The following is a 23586-nucleotide window of genomic DNA, read 5'->3' as shown; positions in this document are numbered from 1 at the left end:
TTTTATATATGTATATATAATTTATTCTATACAAGTTATCTTACCATTTTTTAAATATTATTATTATATTATTATATATTTTGTTGTATTGTGGTTGCATTTTTAGAGAAAAAGTAAAATATATATTTGTAGAAGAAAAAACTTGTTGCTATTACATTTTTTGAATAAAAAATTAATTTCATTCATCAGATCGATCAGAAGTTTCCTAAACACGGAAACTTAACCGAATGGGAGTCGGCCTAGCCGATCTGTCGATTATGAGTGTTGCGCGCTCGCATTTTTCGACATCTCTCGAAATTTCTGGAGGGTGTGAAGCGGCGAAAAATTGCAAAGTCGCGTCGTAAATTAGTACTCGATGATCGTGCGAGCGAGACCGCGTGTGTGCGCGCCTTTCGAAGCAGCGGGGTTTTCTCGAGGCAGTTTTATCGTCGGCCGACAGGCGTTTAACTTTACGAGCGGCCACGCCACGTATATACTCTATCTCCTCCTCCTCCTCGTCTTTCCGCTCTTTTTCTCCATCTCTCTACTCGCTCCCTTCGTCCTTTGCTCGTTCCCTTGCGTATCCTCCTCGTCATTCTTTCCTTCTCCTTCTTTCTCGCGCGCGCCTCTCTTCTAGGCGCAGGCATGCTAATTCACGTGACGCGCGTAACATTAAACCCTGACGTTTAATCCGGTAGAAACGCGCGTGGCTTACACGCGGGCACCGACCGTCGACCCTTTATATGGTTCGGTCGTATGGAGGTTTCTCGCGGACGTATCTGGTAATATCCGGCGTGAAAGTACGGCGCGGGCCTCGATCGTGATAATGCTCTTCGTTTGTCTCGATAATCCGATTAATTTATACGGATGCGCCGCTTCGTGCTGTGCGATTCCTCGACATGTCGAAAGTCAAAGGTTGGGCCGAGAGATCTCGCGCGAAAATTCATGTTCAATCGACGATCGTAAGACTATTATAAATGTCTGGTGCGACGATACATACATTTGTAGATCAATTTAACGAGCATGCATTAATTTCTACACATGCGTCAGCAAAATATTCTGTTCCATAATCTCGCTATGTGGTTTTCAGTGGCGTAAATCTGAAAGTATTATCAAAGCATTTTGAAATTGATTATTTAATGCTGTAATTGCAGTAATAAATTTGCGACCTTTTGCATAAAGACTTTTTCATGAATGTTTCAAAATTTTTAATGAAATAGATATAATTCTGATATAATTGAAATTTTATATGACACGAGCAATTAACAGCAATTATTATAACCTTCTGTTACAGTCATTCTTCGGTCGCACGTATAGCAACCCCGGTAGTGTGTCAGAATGTAAGAACGGCGGCAATTGCGAGATTAACAAGAAGAATCGTACGTCCTGCAAAGCCTGCCGACTGAAAAAATGCATATTAGCCGGTATGTCCAAGTCAAGCTCGCGCTACGGTCGACGTTCAAATTCGTTTAAGGCGATCTACACATCAAGCCACACACAGGAAGATAAACAGAGCGAAAAGCCCTACACCGTTCCGTCCTTCGGTTTATATCCATCTTTACTATCTCGATCTTGCATCGGTTATGACGATGAGAGTGACGCTTCGACCGCCCAGAAAATTTCAGCAAACCATGTCAACGATGCCGTAAATTCTCACAATAACGGGCTCTTTTTGCACAACTGGCGTGCCAAGTTCAAACCGCAATTATCTATCACATCTCTATCCACATCGAATCAAGTCACATCATTGCCGACGGATAATCAAATACAGCAACAAAGCCCAATGCAATACGCAATGCCCTTCCTGTCAGAGTCCTGCCAATCATTCATGTTGGAATCACAGTCAAGAAACACGTCCGACAGCGACTTCAGTGATGACGAACGCCTTCCCGATGTGGAGTATAAGAACAGTTCGAGCGGAGTTTCGCCATTCACATTCACCAAGATAGACGAGCCAACGTTGTCCAGTTCAGTATCCATCAATGGCAGCTTGATGCTTATGGACGCTCATAATCCCTATTTAAACTCGTTATACTCGATACCAGGTATGATCACACCGACGGCATACTCAGCGAGGGGTGGCGACTCACTTTTGGTCAGTCCTAATCCTGGTGGTCTTGCCGACGAGCTGGACAAACCGATAGACCTCAGTATACGGGCGAGCAGTAGCTCGTCGCAATCTAATGAATCGTTGGAAAAGAAGAAGAGGGAGGAAAATGAGGAGGATCAGATAAACGATAGCGACAGCTCGTCCACGGAGGATTGCGCGGCAAACCCGCTCGATTTAACGCTCGACGCTACACCTTTAGTTAAATCTTTGAGATCCACAAGTCGATCTTAATTTAATCGCATTCGAAGTCTCAAGCAATTTTGAGATAGATAATTTCAAAAAATTCGAGAGAGATGTCGGACAAGAATTTACCATAGCGATATTTATTGATGAAGCGAAAAGAGATTAATAATATAGACATAAAGGAAATTACTTCCGCGATGAGGAGACAACAGCGATGCTGATTGCGAGGAAATATCGAGCGTTTTGATTACTGGTAGGCATCATCACGAAAATGTGTTCATTTCGTATAAAGGAGTATTCGGAACACGAAGACTTCTTTGTGCGCGTGTGTATTATATTGATTTAATTTATTTCAGATTAACTAAGTTATCCGTATCACGTACAGCCTCTGAATGAATGCCGTTTCAAACAAACCAAGAATAAAAAATAATAATTATGTAGAGTTATTGTTATCAAATATTATTACTGACATAATAATATAGAAAAATATATTATAGGTATATCTATTCAGAAATTTTGACAGACTCGTTAAGTTATTTTTGATTAATGCGATTTCAAATAGAAGAGAGAACAGAGATATACACAAAAAATCAATTATATTATTTAATAGATAGTCGAGAAATTGATTGTAAAAAATGTGTTTTTCTTGTTGATAGGATAAATATAAAAATTATATTATATAATTACGCATAGTGAGCCAGAGTGAAGTATGTTTTGGCCAGTATAAGTTAAATACCTGAGCTCTTTGCATTCGTATGTCTATTCTCAGTTGCCGAAGCTAGAGAAATCTCTTCCACTCGTATATCTATTTTTAGTTGCCATGAAAAAAAGATAAAATTTCAAAAAATATAAGAACAACCTTGAATCGAATTTCGAACCAAATGTTTAGATAAACTTCAAGTCGAGTTTCATCGCAAACGCATATTAAAATTTATTTTAATGCGTGTTCACAACGAAGCGTTGCACATTTTTTTGGACGTGTGATGAAATGAGTTCACAAGACATATAATAATATGAAATCAATATAATAGTAGGCAGACAGAGGCCAATAGAGGCCTATCTCTAGGCAGAATTAGACACGCCTTGTTTAATTTTTTTTAGAGTGTATTCTTGTGTGCATCTAACTTTTCACATATTTATTTTGCAATTTACGTCAATAACGCAATTCAACAAAAAATAATCTTTTTTCGTCATTTTTATTGCAATCAAAAAATTAAGTATGTTGTTAGAACTTTCATCTTTTAAAAGGATTTTGTTGTATCGATTACAGTTAATAAGACATTTATTAAATTTATTTTTATTGAATTGATGTTTTTATTATAAAAAAATGCGAGTTAGATCACATTAAGGATCTACTAAATAATTTTCAATTATTTGAACTTAATAGAAAATTGTATGTAATGCGAAACAATTTGAAAAAAAGTACAGATTATTTAGTATGTTCCAGTGGGAAAACTAAAGACAATACACAGCAGTCAAATTTTATTTGTACCCAACATTTGTGATCGAAAATCTACCTTTGGACATATAGGTGATTGTTTTCAGAGATATCATACTTTATCAAATAAAATTTGATTTTTATATAAAATAACATTTTGTGTATATTTATTTACGTAAATCTAAATTAGATTTATGTATGTTTTTCCACATGATATGCGTGTTAGAATTTATAAATAATTATATAATATTTATTTTTAAGTGTGTGTAATTATTTATTTTTAGAAGATCATATAATAGGAGATATGTACACAAAAATCATGAAAAACTTGCAAAATCTGAAAATTATGTTTGTTTCTTTCTTGTATTCTGCACAAAGAACAAGTCAAACAATTTATTATAAGCTGGCTGATACACTGGGTTCACGTTATTACGAGTGCAAAGGGTTTTTTAATATAATATATTATTTATATATCATAAATCGCATAGATATATTCAAAGTAGGGCGATTAAATAGAAACATTTATGTCTTTGTTGCGCTTTTAAAAATAAAACAAAAATCTTTAAGGAAAAATATCACAGTTCGAGAAATAAATATGATGGTGGAAAGAATTTTTTTTTGCAAAAGTGTGGCTTTTTTCTAAAGATTTCAAAATTTTGCTTTTTTAAACAAAACCATATATGTTTTTTTCTTATGCATAATATGCATAATAATAGGAAAAATTAATTTATATAAGAAAACAAAATATGATTGCACTAACATAGCAGTGATCTTGAAACATCTAAAACAACAACTTTGAAAAAGTTTATTTTTACCCTCATATTGTTCTCCCTCTTTTTCTATAAATTATTAACATTACGTTGGAGGATTTACCATATATTGTGGTGGATAATGCTATTATATTATTCCGTACAATTCTCAACGTGTATACGAATGCGTAGCTGCGCATGTGTATATGTGCCTGCATATATGTGTTAATGAGGATACGAGAGAAACTTGAGGCAGTGCATCAGTTCACTGCGACTGGTTACACCAGTCGAGCAATAAGCAATCGCTTCAATCCGTCATGACTCTATGCATGAGTTGGGCAACACTGTTGTGTACAGAACAATTTTAACTGTCTGCGTGCGCGACACACACATCCGCTCGGGGCGAATGAAATATCGATGGACAAGCCAGCTTACAAGTCCGCGATTCAATCGCAACAAAAGCGAATTTTCACGAGAACAGTAGCGACCGCATGGAGAAACTTCTTTTAACACACGAGCATAAATCTCTAGAAATGAAATAAGTAAATGTAAGAAGTGATTGACTACTGCTACTAATCGTGTCACGGAAATTCGCTTAGCGTGGAATTTGTATCATATATATTTGTATCATATAATAGTAGATAGAAAATATTTGTTATTAATTTTAATTTGATGTAAATATAGAATTAATTATCTTTTATCGTCTCTTTAATTATTTTAATCTTTTTATATAATAAGTTTTTATATGATACACTCTAACGTAGAATTTAAGTATTGTCGAGAAAAGATGCCACTATCTTCTTAACACAGAGCTTTTATATAGAAAAAAATCTGTAGAAATTCGAACTGTACTTATATTCAACTCTGCTTTTATTATCACGGTATCAAAAAAATTCATCAAGAAAGAAGTCGCATCAGAGTCGATTTAAAATTTAATTCAACTAAATAATAACCTAGCAATTTATTAATTTTTTTAATATTCCAACTTAAATAATAAATAGGTAATCCTGTCAATTTCGTATTTCGCTATTATTAGACTTGTTATCAATTGTCTTTATCAATTAATTTTATCAATTGTAATAAACAAAACGCACGAAATATATAAAGGTATCTACCAAGATATTTTTCAAATTTTTCAAAACTCGGAGATTTCAACAATCACCTAATATCATCTAAAAACATTTAATTATACATCTAATTACGTTTATTATTATGCAATAATAGTCAGACGGCGCGGCGTGTCGATTTATATATCTTAGAAAAAATTTATACTATGTACATAAATGCTTTAGAGAATCGTCAGATCGATAGAATAAATCATCTTCATGATTGAATCCATCGTACAAAGAGATTTATCGGAAATGAACCGTAGTGGTTTGGACTTTAGTGGAAACACCGGTCGCTTTCTCTTCGAAGCAGTTCGCGAAAGATACACGTTCGGCAATCTCGCGAAGCGGTGACAACAAGAGAGGGACGCGGTAGATCGTGCGAGCATAATGCGTCAAGTAGAATGCCAATGGCTCTCTCGGGACACGATAGACAAGATAGTCGACTTGCTTCCGCTCCAGACAGCGGCACTGGTAAGAAATCATCGATGATCTCACGTGCGATATGCCGTTCTGCACGATTTCTCGTTTCTTTTTTCACTTATCCGTTTCATGATTAAGCAAATTAATAACTCGAAGAGACAACCGTAATGACGCGCTAATTGATTGCGCAAAACGCGGTGTTCACGTAAAACCACCGTCGCGGCCATGAGTAATGAGCCATGTCGCCGTGTAATTATTAATTCCTATAGCTGTTGACGGTTTTACAAAGTGACTCTATCCATTTCGTTTATAAAAATTTCGCTGGAACCGATGACAGGCACATCGCGCGCGCGCGCGCGCGCGCGGTAAAAAATAGATTTCGTGTGGAATCGTAATCATCTGTCTGACGTCGACACGTTTCGACGATGAGGCAATATCAATCTTTCGCGGCATTTTTATTTGAATAACACATTTATATCGTACATATGATGCTTGGCGTAACGGCATATATATTTTCTTTATACATACGTTTTATTCAAGCTACGATATTTCGTGAGATGTTATCGTCGCTGCAATTTAAAATATGTATATTACATACATGATATAAGAAATACACGATATATATATATATATAAGAGCAGAAATATATTACTCTTATAACTATAATAATAAGCCGCGCTCGATTAACTGTAAAAACAAACGCGGCGATTAAATCTGCGGTGATTAAGTCATGCTCAAATTAGAATTACGATCGTATCTGATAAAATATATCTATGCAGCGCTTCGTAAGCTTCGGATTAAATAATTTCAGCATTTGTGCAAATCTCTCTCTCTAAAAATTTATTAGAAAATTTTATATCTCTCTTTTCACAATTCTTACCATAAAAACGAAAATAATAATCGTGGTAAAAAAAAAAAAAAATTTTTTAAATTTGCAAATTCTTCTGACGTGATTCATTTCATGATGTCATAAATAAATGAAGAAGAAACCGCGTTGTTGAGTGCGACGCGAGGGCTATCGTCGGTACCGATAGACTTCGCCGCGAAGTATACGGCTTATACAGATCCCTGGCGTGCACGTAGAGCGTTAGGGGTTAACGAGGGCCGATCGTGCGATCGGTCGATCTTTCCCAAGAGTCGAGGCGGCCCAATTAGAAGGCACATAAAAGCCGGGCGCATAATCAGCAATTTGTATTGTCGAAGGATAAGAACGAACGCGCGCGCTCTCGCTCACTCACTCGCGAAAAGAAACCTCTCTCGCCCTCATTCCGTCTCTCTCGTTCATTGTTCTCTTCTGCACGCCCACCCTCTCTTTTGAAAACCACTTTGCAAAATAACTTCATACACAAGGTGAACAACGTCAAATGAGAGGATGAGAGGTAAAGAGCTACGCGGCGCGTACGTTGACGGTGTCGGCTCGATGGAATTGAGGGAGGGAGAGACGAGAGGAGGCCTGGCACCCGATTAAGCTATGCAATCGCCAATTATCGGCAATTTGATCCGGTTATAACTCAATTTAAAGTAATTGGGCCGCGTCGAGCGGCTCCGTTCCTCAAGAGTCTCTCGGTATGTATTAAGACGCCTCGCTTATGTACACGTACGCGTGTACTCGCGTGAATTTACGTGTGTGCACATACAACGTACGACATGTACGGGAGGAGGAACGTAAAAGGTAAAGAGAGAAAGGGCGAAGAAAGGGTAAAAGAGAAGACGTCCCGAGGAGCAAACGCTATAGCAGCATGCATTTAAGAGACTCAGCCTGGATGCTTTTAGCGCCCTTCGATGATCGTAAATTACTGATTGGCCGGCATGAACGTGCACGCCGACGTGGAGCGACGATACTGAAATCTTTTCCGCGAACGCACTTGATGGACGTACATACGTATACACGACTAGAGCAAGACATGACTTTGAATTCCGTTTCCACATTGCACACTCTCGATTTGTTTCGGTCATATTCTGCAAAGATCACGATTTCTCTAAATTAATTTGATTTTGTGAAAGTGAAAAATTATGCGAAATCTAAGAGATAAAATTGAAATTAGAGAATTATTATTTATGGATAAGTAATCAGATTTACGACGATTCTGTTAAAAGAGACAACACGAAAATGCGCGAGCAAATTAACTGGTAATAAGAAAGCGCCATTTATTTCTGACGAGTCTTTTTTTTGACACGAGGCAGCGTAATCAGTAAAGCCCCGTTGCTGTTCGACTGCACTTTTTGTCAAGAACTTTTTACTCACGCCAATCTTTCGCTCATGCTATAATCAAACATGGCAATTTGTAACGTCCTTGTCGCATCATGCCTCTAATCACCACTTTATTTCTTTTTCATCTTTCTCGTTTCATTACACTTTTTTTCCATCACCTCTTTCTATCCCTGTATTCTCTACATTCCACGTGTCTAGTTTCGTAAAATAGCTGCGTTCGAGCGCGTGAGACCGTTATGTCGGTGGCAGGTTCGCACCCATTGACAAATTTGACGAGACACGCAACCAATCGGTCTCAACCGGCGTTAATCGATACAGCGATCGGTTCATTAAGCGGATCGTTTCTCCCTCGTGGCCGGGAACGAGCGAGATCGTTCGATATTGGCTTTTCAATCACGTCCAGTCTGGCGGAAATCTGTGCAGCGCCACCGATTACTTTCTTCCTCGTCTCGCTGACGATTCTCGCATTTCGATCGAGACCAATCTATCGACAATGATTATTTATATCTCTAGGATCTTAAAAGCAAACTGTGCCGAAAATATTTTTTTAATTATGTAGATATTTAAAGGAATCGAGTCTCTATTTATAATATTATAGGCAATATAAATAGGCAATATAAATTTTCGCAAGAATAAAATTTCTAATAAAAAGCGTATATTATCGAAGCAGATTATTTTTTGTTCAATTAAATAAATGATCAAATAATGATCAATTAAAAAAAAAAATTGAGAATCATAAAAGCATTTTTAGTGTTATAACTTATTGTAGATAAAAATAAAATTAATTGATATTTTAACATGCAAACTATTTAAGAAGAAATACTTGTATCATGTAGTAATAAAAGTTCAAAATATATTTCTCCAAGATCGTGTATTATACACGTGTAATCCGAGATCAAATATTTGCAATTATTCAATTTCTTTTTATACATACATATTCCGTATACTTCCATTTTTAATTTTGTTTCGTCTAGAGAATTATCACTCATTTTTACGCTCAAACGCAATGGCAAACTTTTTTAAAAAAATTAATAATATGTAACTGCATATATTATGTATGTAAAAATTATACGAAAATTAGAAAAGAATGGAAAAGAAATTGAAATGATAAAATAAACGAATAAGAGTATGGCTTAAATATCTTAATCGGACTATTAATCCGTAAAAAAAGTTTAAATTGACGAACTTCACGTTTTAGCATTATAACACAGCTCCGCCTCTCCTTAAACCCTCTTCCCGCAATTCACCGTATTGTTCCTGATGAGAATCTCGTTTCGCGGCGGATTTCGCGTGCGGTTTCTATCTGTCGCTAGGCGCGAAGCAATTTCCGTGAAACCCCATTAACCCTTCGTAGATGAACGACGGGGGAAAGGAGACAGAGGGGGGGGCGGGGGGGGGGGGGGCGCGAGGGTTTCAGAGAAGGATAAGGAGAAGAATCGTGGGGAAGAAGGAGAAGGAGAGGTGGCGGAGAAAGACGCGGTGGATCGCACTTGTCGCTTGCCACGCCGGTGTGTTGCGAAGGCCTCCTCTATGCAACGCGGCGCGATGTTTCACCGTGAAACAGAAGGAAGGCGGAGTAGGAGGAGGAAGAGCAAGAAGAAGAGGAAGAAAAAGAGGAAAGAAGAAGTGGCCCTTGCGAGGCGAGGGGTCACAGTCGCTTATGTAAACCATATAGAAGCGTACACTATCTAGCGGCGCGCCGTTTATCTAATAATATTATGGTGCAACGCCAGCGCGGTCCATAAGAGACGCTCGAGATGCACCGGCCGCGGTGGTTCGCATGCACACGGATATACGTGCACGCGGATATCCGTGCGATGCTTACATACACGACGGAAAAAGGCAGGATTCCGGCGCGGAGGGTAAATTCTCCTGCATCGTCCGGATAGACGCGAGGTGTGCGCCTTCGCGTCCATGGGGGTGTGCGAGCACTTGTTCCGATGTTATCAGCTGATATTTCGCGCGATAACCGGTATGCGCGTGTGCGCGCACGCGCGCAACAACTCGCGATATTATCATTGCGGAACCGAGCGTTTTTCCACGCCGCGCGCTGGGAACGCGCGTAAAGTGGTATCTCGTCGGAAGGATGAGACCGCGTAGCGTGGGCGATACGTTTAATTTCAACGGAGGAGGAGGTCCTACGACGATAGTAATTAATTATAGTAATTAATTATTACATTCCTTCGCGCCTTAGAACGCGAATTCATTTGGAAAACAAGTTTCGTCGAATATATCGAACGTGATATCATCGTTTTTATTCCTAGATAAAAGTCTGTATAAAAAATCTAATTAATAATGTATAAATATATTCACATTTTTTTTTATACATGAAAGAATAAATAAAAATAAAATATTATAATTTTTGTACATGAAAGAATAAATAAAAATAATATATTAATAAAATATTAGCTCGCCGTTTGTTTCATCGTTTCTATTTGCGGGACTCGTTCTCTCGATTCTCGATACGACACGGCAATGTTAAAATTAGTACGGGCATTAGCAAAAACAAGGCGTATAAATGCTCATCGAAAGTCTCGCGATAGTTTCGCGAGGTGCGTCGGGAATCATTAGACGCTCGACGTTACTCTTTCGCCGAGGAGCACGGCCGTACTTTTTTTTTACCCAGCCATACTCGTCGCCAGGAATGGTCATCCAACACGCAACCAGTAGCACACGCGACGCATTAATTCCAGCATTTTTCTGCCGTCTCGGCATTAACCTTTAAAGCAGGCGCGTGATTGCGACCGATCACGCGTGCTGTCCGTTAAATCGCCTATCGTTCCACTTTGCGCGCTCGGCGCGCTCTGAACTCGGTACGATTTTTGCCTTCTTAATTCGATTCGGTCGTGCCGTAGTATAACGCCGCGCGATATAGTATTCCCGAAGGAACTTGGCGATCGTACGCGCGGCTAACGATCAACCTCTCTCGGCATTAACCTCCACCGCGGAACCGTAATGGCGGTCGATCACGCGTGCCCGATCTTAAATCGTACCGCGCCGCTACTTTGTGGTGCCAACCACCATTTCTAATTTCTTGTTATCTTCAATTTCACATTAATATGGATCGTTTCGTCACGATCAAAGAGTTGCGCCAAGAGCTTTTAGCGAGCCGCTCCCCGCTTGATCTTTAAGATCGCGTTCCCCAATTTCACGATTCATGTAATATCTCTTTCTTTTGACACGCGGTTGAGCATATCTCGAGTTAAAAAAATTTATTTGCTAGAAAAAAGTAGAGAGAAGGAGAGAGAGAAAGAAAGACTGCCAAATTGTTGCAACTGCTATTGTTTTCAGAATAATTAAATAAAAGAGGATTAAAATAAGCGCTCTCGTTTTTATTATGTCCCATGCGTTTATTACAGGGTGTCTATTAAAATCTTGCAAAAAAACTCCCTGAACATTATCTGATCTGAGGTATCTCTGTTCAAAATTCCAGATGAAAAAAATATTTTAAAGATTTTTTGATGTACAACTTTCTAAAATAAGTATTTTTATTAAATGAGTTTTCTAATGTTTTTCATTTATACGAAAGAAAAATATAAAGCCTTTTAAACTTCAAGTACTAGATTTGTAAATGTACTGAAACAAACTGAATAACTTTTGTAAGATAAAAATTTTTAATTTGCATAACATTTTAATTTTTTATCACTAAAAATTGCAATAAAGAAAACCTCGATGCGCCGATTACTGATGGAAGACGTAAGATAAGTTAAAATATCTATAACTAATTTTGACACTCTGATATATTTACTTCTTAATTTTCCAATACGTACTGCATATTCAATAGTTTTTTAAGACATTGAATATATATAAACAAACACACACATAAATATATATTTACAATATATTTTAAACACATAATTTATTTAATTTATCGACTGTTCGCAATATAAGAGCAAAATTATCAAAGAAAGAATTTTTTTAAAGAAATTCTCCGAGTCCCATGATAAAACTCCATGAGAATTCCTTGATTTTTCCAAGTACAAAAAAATCCCTGAAAATTCCAGGTTTTCCACATTTTTCCAGAGAGATTACACAATCTTTATTATCTTATATTCTTATATGTATAATCGAATTAAATTCGATGATGAAGCGAAAGTCAATTATTCGTCTATTCGCGGCGCGAACGTGATGCTCCAACGAGGTAAGGAACGACATCTCCGGAGGTCTTGACGCCGTGGGAAAAATAAAACGAATCGATAGAAGAACGCCAGATGCGTTTACACAGGTATGCAAGATATGCTATTCTCTCGTAAGCGAAACTCAATTGTCGTACGGTATAAAGATAATTGCGCGCGACCAGCACCACCGAGCGGCGAGTAAGCCGGTCGTAAAGATCGATGGTCTCTCTCTCGATGAAGTCGCCGGGCATCTTCACGCATAAGCCCCGTGGACGATGTGTCGATGGAGATTAACGCGCTAAGGCGAGGTGCGGTTAGACCGATGGATATAACGTCGAGCACGTTGGGAAGAAAACCGGGAGGAAGAAGGCAAGCGAATGATGTCTATCCGTGCCGAGAGACGCGGCGCGTCGCGCTTGCCACTCGAGCGTAATTCAAACCGGCAAACTTAATTACGTCGAGCCGGGATCGAGCGAGCGACGATCGCGCCCCGCTATTTGCCCTTAACGACTCGTCGGATAATTAATTAACGGTGCGCCTGTTTCTCGTCGCGCTCGAAATCGAATACTATTGGCCATTAATGCGAGGATCTGACGGTTGAATAGTAATCGCAAATTATCACGGCCGACGCAATGCGCCGAGCGTCGCGTTATCGATCTTGAAATCGCCTTTTGCTTCCGGCCCGAGAGTTCAAACGGTAGCTCGATACATTGCAGTGAGCATAATAGCTACTTTGTAGAAAGTCGACGATGGTGTAGCGGCAGTTAAATATTTATCGAGAAGTTGTTTCTCTCTTTTTGCGCGGACAATTAGCAAGGCAGAATCCAGCCGCGCGCAGCGAATGCATTTATGTCAGATCTTTAAAAATATGCACATCTCGGTTTTCACCGTAACTGCTCGGTCGACAGCGATACTATCAAAGTGCGATCTAATGTACGCTTACATATGCTGGAATGGATATATGGAGTTAAAATCATATTTAATTAAACTCATTTTAAATTTTACGTGCTTTTACGATCTCTCATTGAATCGGAAATTCATGAACGTGTATCATCGCGATAACCGTTGATAAGAATGAAAAGGATGTCTCGTAATATCGGACCGAGCGGATCAGGATAGCACAAAGAATCCACCGCGATGTCCAATAGCAATATACTTGCGGTAGGAAGAGATGTGAGCGTCCTCGCGACGACCATAGTTGAGTTTAGAAACGATCAGAGGACAAGAAATGGAGAGAGAGGGAGTGAGAAAGAGGAGAACATAGAAAGAATGGAACGGACAAAGAATAGCGAGCTGTCCCATGAATATTTAGAGCCCCGTACTCCCGCAATGGAGTATTTATTCGCGAATGCCGATTTAATATATCGCTCAACGAAAGGCCAAGAATCTGCGCTTACGCCCGAAGACCTGCCGGCTTCTCAAAGGAGCTTTTTCGATTCGCAAAGTCGGATCTCTGACATGACGTTTCATCGTAGAGTATAACCGCGTTCGTTTAAAATACTGCAGCGATCCATTGACTACACGCGGCACTAAACGCTCGGGTATTAAAAAGCTCGGTGCGACGATTACTAATGGAAGGCGACTTCCCAATATGTGCAATTTTATTAAAAATAAAGCGCTTTGTGTAAATTTTCTTGTTATAGGGTAAGTTAAAATATCTATCACTAATTTTGATCTGATATATTTACTTCTTAATTTTCCAATAATGCGCGAATGCCGATTTAATATATCGCTCAACGAAAGGCCAAGAATCTGCGCTTACGCCCGAAGACCTGCCGGCTTCTCAAAGGAGCTTTTTCGATTCGCAAAGTCGGATCTCTGACATGACGTTTCATCGTAGAGTATAACCGCGTTCGTTTAAAATACTGCAGCGATCCATTGACTACACGCGGCACTAAACGCTCGGGTATTAAAAAGCTCGGTGCGACGATTACTAATGGAAGGCGACTTCCCAATATGTGCAATTTTATTAAAAATAAAGCGCTTTGTGTAAATTTTCTTGTTATAGGGTAAGTTAAAATATCTATCACTAATTTTGATCTGATATATTTACTTCTTAATTTTCCAATAATGGAAATAAAATTTTTATATAATAATACACTCAATAAAATTATTTATAAAATATTTTTTATGATGAAAAAAATTTCAATTTACCTTCTTATGTCATATTATGATAATATTAATTTCTGAAAGAGCCTTTCAAATATCAATAAAAACTTTAAAGAATTTCTTTGTTTCAAATATTTAAAATGATTCGAGACTCCTGAATACATCTCTAGTAGCAACAAATAACTATTCACATATAATACAACTCTTTGCAACGAAAAAAAGGAAAAGATATTTTTATGTTTGTAGAAGAATCATTAATTTTTTAATGACAATCCAAAATTTTATCTCAAGTATTGTATAAAGGGGACTGAATAAAATAAACGTCAAGAATAATTAATTTGAAGGAGTGCCCGTTTCTGCGACTGTCAATTTTACTTTGCTCATGTACACGATATATATATGCCATTCATTGCGCGATGAGAATTATAAAGCGATGAAAGGTTGGAGCAGAAAACAGCGTCACGAATATAAAACCGCCAAGAAAAGAACTATTCTGTTCTCACTGCCTTTCACCACCGCTAATTCTCCCCCGAAGCCGACGCATCGATCGTGTTTACACGCGGTTGGTTGAAATTCGAATTTCCAATTACCATCCCATTCCGAGCTACTAATTCCACGTCATTCCGTTGATGGACGAGTCTTCGAGGAGCAAAGAGATTTCATCACTCGGCACCTTCAGTTTCAGATCGGCGCGACGAGACGATTTCCTCGAGATCGCGATAGCGGCGCAAAGCTTGCACGCAATAGTCTCCGATCTCATCGGCGCGAGCGCCGATTCGTGATTTATAGATCACGCGCGCTGAGAGAATCTCCGCTACAAAAACGCCGATGAATAAAGAAGCCGGACAATAAAAATTGAATTAAAACGTCGACGGGGTGTCGGGCCGACAATTAATTTCGCGCGCGATCCACGGCTGACGCAAATCGCGTGAAATGTGACTTGCAAATCTCGTCTCGACCTTTTCAATCGGCTCGATTTCCGCGATTTCTCAACGATGTTTGCGCACTCGACCAATTCTTTTTTCTCATCACGCGCGCACACGACGAAAAAAAAATTTAGTCACCGACTGAAATGCAAAAGAGGCATCCTTCTCACAAAGATTCGCCCGGAACAATCAAGCGACGATAACAAAAGTCCAATAATTAAGGCGGATAATAAGAATAAGCGAAATTAGAAAGCAAAGTATCGCGTAAAAAATCCGAATGGAGAGAGGAAACGCAAAAAATGAATGTGAGATGAAAAAAGGCGTTACAGCGATCAGCGAGAAGATGCCCGCGAGCGCGTGTAATTTCATATCCCCTTCCCCTCCCCAACCCATTTCTGATAATATCGATGTAATAAACTTCATACATAAATACGATTTTATTCAGCTAATAACCGAGCATTTTTCTAGTCATTTTCTACAATGTTTCTACGTTGTATAAGTTAATGTATCCGTAGGGTTACATCCGTTGCAGACGCACGTGGCTTCTTTCACGTGCGACCTACTCTGCTCCTGTAGCTGGAGACTAACGGGATCAACGACGTTTTCTCGATCGCACTTTTGTGTCGCTATAAGCTTATCCACCATACATAAGATAAATTTCCATAGTACACGTATAATTAATATTGATTATTATTTCTTTGTATGCGACATTATTCCTGAGTGACATACAATTTCGCTCGATTATCTCAGTTAAATTTCCGATTATCAAGTCATACGTTATTTTTTCTACATCCGCTTGTCTATTGATCTCGCGAGGGGAAGAGAGACGGCGAGCTATCGGAGGCGCGATCGATCGATAAATTATAGCGACGAAGACAGCTCAGAAAGGAATGCGAGACGCGTTGCTGATTGGCGGTCACTAGCGTCGCAGCAACGATCTAATCGTCGCTTATTTCTTCGCTAATAACTTCATAGTTTGTTTATTCGCCGTGGAAAATTATCAGTCATAAATCCTGACGCACGAAGCAGCGAGGAGGGAGAAGCACGGAATCCGATGGGATATACGTCGCAAAATGCAGGCGCTTCGCTCGTGCGCTTTGTCGACGCGAGATATAGCCGAATCTGTCGCCCCACAAGAGGAGGATGCAGGGGGGCGGGGGGGATGGGGGGAATCATTGGGGGGACCGCCCGGCTCTTCCCCGAGTCACCGCCTCACCTTACACGCCACGGTCCACGTAATAACACGTTGCCGCCATGGTCCGACCAATATATTAATTACCGCTCAATATATTAATTACTGACCCTATAATCTTGCCGGGATGCGCCGTGGAATCTCGCTACGGAACGTTCGGGACGCGATCCAACATTCTACGGCCATCTACATCTCGCGTCCATTATTCGTTCATCGTCCTTCGTCTTTCTTTCTCTCATCTTTATCCGCGAATTCTTCTAGCTCTTCGTGTTCTACTATTCTACGTTCTAAGGCTTCGTCCCAGAATTTCCGATCTCGTCGCGAGGGCAACAACTTATTTCGAAGAAACACTAAGGGATACTTCAGGTGCAAAATCAACCGATGGATTAGTGATTAAATTTTTCATATTTTCATATTTTCATTTTCATATTTGTTTCATTATTTATTATTTTTATTTCTATTATTTTCTTTTATTACGTAATTAAAAAAAGTATTCAAACATTTTTTTAATTATGTAATAAAAAAAATAATAGAAATAAAAATAAAAAATAATAGAACAAATATGAAAATGTGTACATACAATAGCGTATTATCAATTATTGGATATATATTTTTTCAATAAAATTGCAAAGTTTGATTTAAAGGTTGAATATACATCTTGGTTCTAAGACAAGATACAGTGTGGACTAGTAGCAACCGTTGTTGGAAATAATGCGCTTCTTTTTCCATTAGTTAGCCTCGACACTCGACGACAGCGAGATAATGCATGCTCCAAACAGAACTCCTACGTAACAGGCATTTACATATACATGCGCATAGGCTAATGATTTCGCGTACACGTAGATTAAAGCGTCGACAGATGCTATATTTTCTCCTTATTAGATGTAACTTACGTAAAAATGCAAAATTATTAAAGAACGCAACATTCTATCGATCGATAAATTATACGCATCTTATCTATATGTATCGAGTGAAGGTGCGTTTCGAGATAACTCATCGACGAACGCGAGCAGATGTTAAGTAATATAATATTTCGCAATGGGGGCGAAACAAAAGGTGCGGAATATGCAAATTTGTTGGCGCGTATTAAGATCAAAATCTCCATACGGTATTTTTCGAGTGACCCGAGTTAACTCGCGGACATCGACGGAAACGGAGGATCGCGGACAAGAGACGGCTTTACGTAGCTCGTAAACCTAAAAGGCGATCTCGAAGGGTTCGCATACCGGCGAGGGAGCGGGTCCTTCGATGGAGCGAACGATACCCGCGCGGAATTCAAATGAGACGCCACGAATCCCGGTCGGCGCGCATTCCAACGAGCTCTCCCAGCTCGGCCACGAGTCACGAGCGCGAGCTCGAAAGCTCGCGGAGATACGGACGACGTCGCAAACGTCGGGTGTCGCTCGCATCACAACGCGACGTCCGTCAAGATCGCGTCATCGCGCGGGGGGTTCTTATTAAATCAAAGCGACCGATCCGTCGGCGTGATAAGGGCGCCGGCCTTGTCGACAGGTGGATTCGTCCCCTCCGTTCCGAACACAGGAGCGGCCCGCGATGAGGCCGCGATAAGACGCGGCTTAAAAACCCACGCGGGTGACGTTACGGGTGTCACGCGCCCCGCTCATTCTCGCTTGTAACCATGAGTGATCGAGCATGAGCGAACTCGATACGATGAATGATATGATTAACAAGCCACGCGAGAAATATTAGACTTTGGTATCGCCGGTATATACCCGTGCTTCGTTTAATGGTTACACAACGGAGGATAAGTATATGTTTCGCTGTAAGGCTGAACGCGATGCTGAAAGGTATAGTAGGTACGTTCGCGTGAACTTTCGGCGCTTTCGTTTCTTCCCGATCGAAGGCGCGTAGCTTCGAGATCGCCGTGACGAATGTATTAATTTAACGTCCCTCCATTGATAGACTCGTAGATCAAACGCGCCGCTGGAGCGGAAGTGCGAGCGAGTCGGTAATTGTTCTTTCTTTCCTTGATGAAATATGTGAAGTACATTAGAGGCGATTTTTAACGGTTTACGTTCTATCCGAGGGATTGGTCGTAATTCGTATTTAATAGGAGGAAGTTATCGATAGCGAAATCAATTAATCCGCTAATCGCGCGCCTAAAACCGATTCTCGATAGGAATCGAACGCGAATCGCGCGTACACCGTGTGTAATAGCCATCACTTATCCGTAATTACCATCGCGAGTAATTTTAAGTGATCTTTATGATCACGTCGTACAAGATAATGGTAGGTTTAATCTAGGACCAGATGTGTGCGCGACTAACCGCTCGTCCCGCGAGCCACGCAATAGGTACCGTTTTCCACACTTTGTTCGCCGTGAGAACGACCTTCGGAAGCGCCACGAAAATTAGAGGCGCAATAGTCGATGTATGATCGAGTGAATACGGCCGAGTGAGGCTGCCATAGTCCTTATAATTCGGTCGGTACGCGCGAACCTTCAATTATACCGGATGAGTCTCGCGTTTGGTAATCTCTGCCAAAACCCTACCACTCGACTTAGACGAAGAAACTGGTTATCTATTATAAGAAGTCGAGAACGAAACGACAATGATTCGTCGATGATTTGTCAGATTTAAATTTGAACTATTCTCAAAACTTTTTTTAAATTAAAAAAAAATTTTTTTTTTTTTAATTATTCCCCCACTAAAATACGTTCGAATATATTTTGAATCGGGATAATTTATAACATAATATGTTTTTATGTATCATAAAAAGAATCTTGATAATGAAATTAAATATCATTAATCAATATTAAATGTGCTGGTATTTGTAAAATATATTCAAGAGAAATTTTTTTAATATTTATAATTTTTAATATTTATAAACCTTGTAAATATTAAAAAAATTTCTCTTGAATATATTTTACAAATACCAGCACATTTAATATTGATTAATGATATTTAATTTCATTATCAATTATGAGCTATAAAAATATAACATAATAATAATTCTAAAAATTTGTCCAATTCCAGATGATGATAATCATTTGCAAATAATAAATTATATTAAGATAATTGGAAGATTCCTTTTCCACAGTCAGTATCCGCAATCCTAAAAATGACCTCGCTCCAGCTCGTCCAAATTGCGAGAGCCAGTTTGCGTAAAGGCTACAATCATCATACTTTTCGCACGATTATTTCTCTGATTATGGATCAACCGGCACTCGCGTGCAGGATTCAGACGATATTGCCCCAGATATCTTCGGCGGAGCATCGGGACTACCGCGAGAGAGGCCGCGCAGGAGCGAGAACGAGTCGTGATCCACCGTACGCGAACGGTTAGAGGACGACGGTGGGATCTCTTGCTTTCTAATCATCCTCAAGGTTAAACCCCGTTGAACCTGCCGGCTCCTGCACGATGTCGGTTAGAGCCTTGTCCGATGCTGTCGTCCTCCTCCTTGCCTCTTCCCTCCCTCATGTGTGCTATATAGATCGTCGTATAAGGGTACGACCTTAGCCGCGGGAATAAGACGTCGTCGACCTGCTCCTCTCGCTCAGCCCGCGATTGTCTCTGTCGGTCGCGAGGAGGATATTTCTATACCGTTAAGCGATCGGAACGCCTCGCGCTCCATTGTCTCCCCGAGTGCATATATATGTTTATCTGCACAAAGAATATTTATGTCTACATGCCGGCACATTGCTGAGAGAGGAAGAAAGAGAGAGGAGGAGGAGGGAGGGAGAATTCTCCTTCTCTTTATGGGTTAATTACCGTCGGACTGAGTGCACGCGCGTCGATAGCAACGAGGCATCGATCTACGATCGGAAATCTTGAACTCGATGACTCGATGAGGCAATGAAAGATACGCGAGAGTTCTCGCAACGGCGCGAAATCGAAAATCGTTCACACGCGGTGATCAATTCGAGATAGATGTACAATAATCGCTTAAAGCAAAAAAATATCATATATCAAAACGAGATAAGAATAAAATCATTATTTTATAAGAGTGTGTGTGTGTGTGTAGATTTTTATTATTATTATATTAATGAAAATATTTATTATGTCAGATGATTAATTACGTTAGATTAAGATATTTGAAGATTTAAATGTGCTTGCATCAAACAATGATTATATTTATTTTGAAAATATCTGCTTTACAATGATCGATGATATCATGAGATAGTACCCTTGGTATATAAGATACACATACACATACACGCAAATCTTGCAATCAGGAAAGATAGTGTCTTAAGCGTCGTTCGTCAACGTTTACGCGGCTTGTCCCTTTTACATCTAAAACCACCCAAGTAGCCGAGTGTAACCAATCCTCGGTCGGAGCACGCCGCATGAATAGGTGAGAACGAATCCAAACGAATATGTCTGTCGTGTCACGACAAAGGCCGCGCTGGCCGCGCTATCGGGGCCCCGCGCTCGCGCGCGAGATAAGTAAGTGCTTTAATTTATTCGAAGCACCTCGGTTATTAATCGTCGGACCTCGGAGGTGATGCCCGGCGAGACCGACGGTCGAAGGGAAGAGCTGGGGGCGCGACGAGAAGGGGTTAAAAGGTTGGTCCCCCCCTCCTCCTCCTCTTCATGCGTGCGGATGTGTTCGCGAGTTCCTGCGCCCTTACTCACACGTATAATCATATACGCGTATAAATACGCGAGTACAAATAACAAACACGCGGTCGTGTCTCAGCTGTGAGCTCGTTGGAGGCGCAACGCACCCAGAGCTGAACCAGAGAAATGTTTTAAGCGAGGCACTCACGGTCGCCCACGCTCGTCCGCGGCAACAGACGCGCCGACATGCGCGCGCACGCCGGGCCCTTATTTTAACCATAAATTAATGTTCTGTCTTCTACGTATATGCATAATTGTGCGAGAGAGCCGCGTTCATCCTCCTCCCTCTCCTCCTCTTTCCTCATCCGTCCTTCGTTTTTCGTGTCCGCACAGACCGGACCGACCGCGATGACATCGCCGCCACCGCCGCCGTGGTTGATATCAATGACGATGACACGTAACGAGGACTCTAATGGACATTCACGAGCGCGAATATACGCAATATATACCGTGTATGTACACGGTATTATCAATGACCGGATATGCACCCGTTACTTGCGAGAAGAATAAAATTTGCATCATCTCGTACCGTGATATTTTAGGCTACATACGCTTGTACTAGCCTGCTATATTTATAATAGAATAATGATATATTTATGATAAATATACGGTGTCTTTGTACGAAACTAATGATCGTAGTTAAACTAACACCAACACGAAAAGCATGATCAGATATCCTTTACGCCCGGTTGTCTCAATAAATTATTTTGATTAATGACTTCTCGTGATTATAGTCTTCGAAATGTAGAAAAAAAATGGCTAAGCACAACGATTACCAGTGAATGAAATGGACAGACAAACGATTTTCTTTCGTAATATAGTTTTGGTCTATAATAATTATTTAAAAAGATTGCTAAAAAAGATCGCGTACAAAACTGCCGGTTTCAGCATTGAATTACCATGAGGGAGACGAAATATCACTTTCCGTTTGTATCGTCGCATAAGCGGAGAAATAAGGATGGGTTTCACGTTCCTGCATTTACATTCGACCTATTGTCTCTCTTTCTCTCTCTCTCTCTCTCTCTCTCTTTCTGGCTGTCTTTTTTCGCTCAGTAAACCGAGGCCTTCGCTCTTGAACCGCGATTCGCTTTCGATGCTATTTTTACGTTGTTTCCATCACTAAATCTACCACGTTGCCCTGGTTAAGCAAAATTACCTAATGCCCCCCACGGTCTTTGAATAACTCTATCCAGATAACAAATGTCGCTCTCGTCTGCGTCGCGCGATATTTGTAATGCCATACTCCACGTACATAAAAAGTACGCGTATAATCCTTTCGCTTCGTCGTGCGATACAATTGTTGCCTATTCATTCGGTGTGCATTGTAACGAAATTTATTTTCAATTACGTCGATATTCAAACAACATCTAGTTTAAATTACTTGTGCGATGACAATCTTGTAATAATAAGAGTGATGCGCGAATATCACAATGAAAACATTATCATCGTTTCAAAAATCATCATCACGATCGTGAGAAACGTTTATAGCGCTAGCGTCTATAGCGATATTAAATATAAAAATTATTCCGTGTCGAATAAACATATCTATCTATTTAGTTGAGCAGGGAAATGTTGAAAGCAACATGTGAAATAATAGAATTCGCGTAGGAAAATGGCATCGCGTAAAATAGCCGGACTCTCTCTCTCTCTCTCTCTCTCTCTATCTTTCTTTGTCTCTCTCGACGCGACACGACACGTACGTGTCGCTTCGTGCACACGCGCTCGGGTTCCACGCTGTTTCTCCGCGAGTCGCGCGCTCTCGCCAGGCACCTTGTTATGCGCTCTAGCTTTTATCTCTCGGGTCTTGCGGTGACGAAGCCGACCTGTCAGTCACGTACCGGGGTACGTACGCGGGATTTGATTTTATCGGCCGCGTGCTTTTGCATACACCGGCGCCGGTGTACCCACGCTGGTACACATGTGTCGCCTTCGTGATGCTGCCTTTTCATACTTCGTCGTGGACGCGGAGGCGACGATAACGCCGTTCCGCGCGCCATTTATCTCGTTGGTGAATGCACTTGTATCCCGCGCGTATACGACAAAAACGAAATTCAGATTACGTTCTTAAAAAGTTGAAGAAAAGCCCACGTTTTTTTAAAAACGCCATAAATTCAGCAATGCTATTTAATTGTCGCAAAAGATTATATGTACAAAATGTAAAACAAAGAAAATTCATGTTTTATTTTCACGTATAAAGATGTGAAAAAAAGAAAAATTTCACATAAAAGTATATTTATATATTACATAATATATAATATTGGAAGATATTAATCATACATTTTTATATACATATATTCGCGCGCGTATATGAAAGAAAAATATCAGTAATATATGATACCGAATATAGAAGCGAATTCTGTGCAGCCCTCCTTTTATAATACTTGATTATAACATATATGGTATGGAATAATTTTATTTATCATTTTAATCAGTGAATTTGCGTGTGTGTCCGTCACAAAA

The 23586-nt window shown here is 39.9% G+C and overlaps 1 protein-coding gene and 1 long non-coding RNA gene across 3 annotated transcripts in view; one reads left to right on the top strand and one right to left on the bottom strand.

Annotated features, from left to right (window-relative positions):
* Positions 1–3093, top strand: part of LOC115240781 (zygotic gap protein knirps-like) — a 31021-nt gene extending 27928 nt beyond the window's left edge. For both annotated transcript variants that reach the window (XM_029816136.1, XM_029816135.1), the window contains one exon: positions 1274–3093. In XM_029816136.1, the coding sequence (XP_029671996.1) occupies positions 1274–2320 (1047 nt within the window). In that variant the 3' untranslated portion in view covers positions 2321–3093. The remainder of the gene's footprint in view (positions 1–1273) is intronic.
* Positions 1–23586, bottom strand: part of LOC115240782 — a 224686-nt gene that overhangs the window by 160239 nt on the left and 40861 nt on the right. The window lies entirely within an intron of this gene.

This window comes from Formica exsecta, unplaced genomic scaffold (assembly GCF_003651465.1).
Source record: "Formica exsecta isolate Colony F162 unplaced genomic scaffold, ASM365146v1 scaffold451, whole genome shotgun sequence".
Taxonomy (NCBI): Eukaryota; Metazoa; Arthropoda; class Insecta; order Hymenoptera; family Formicidae; genus Formica; species Formica exsecta.
This window is presented reverse-complemented; position numbering and strand designations above follow the sequence as displayed.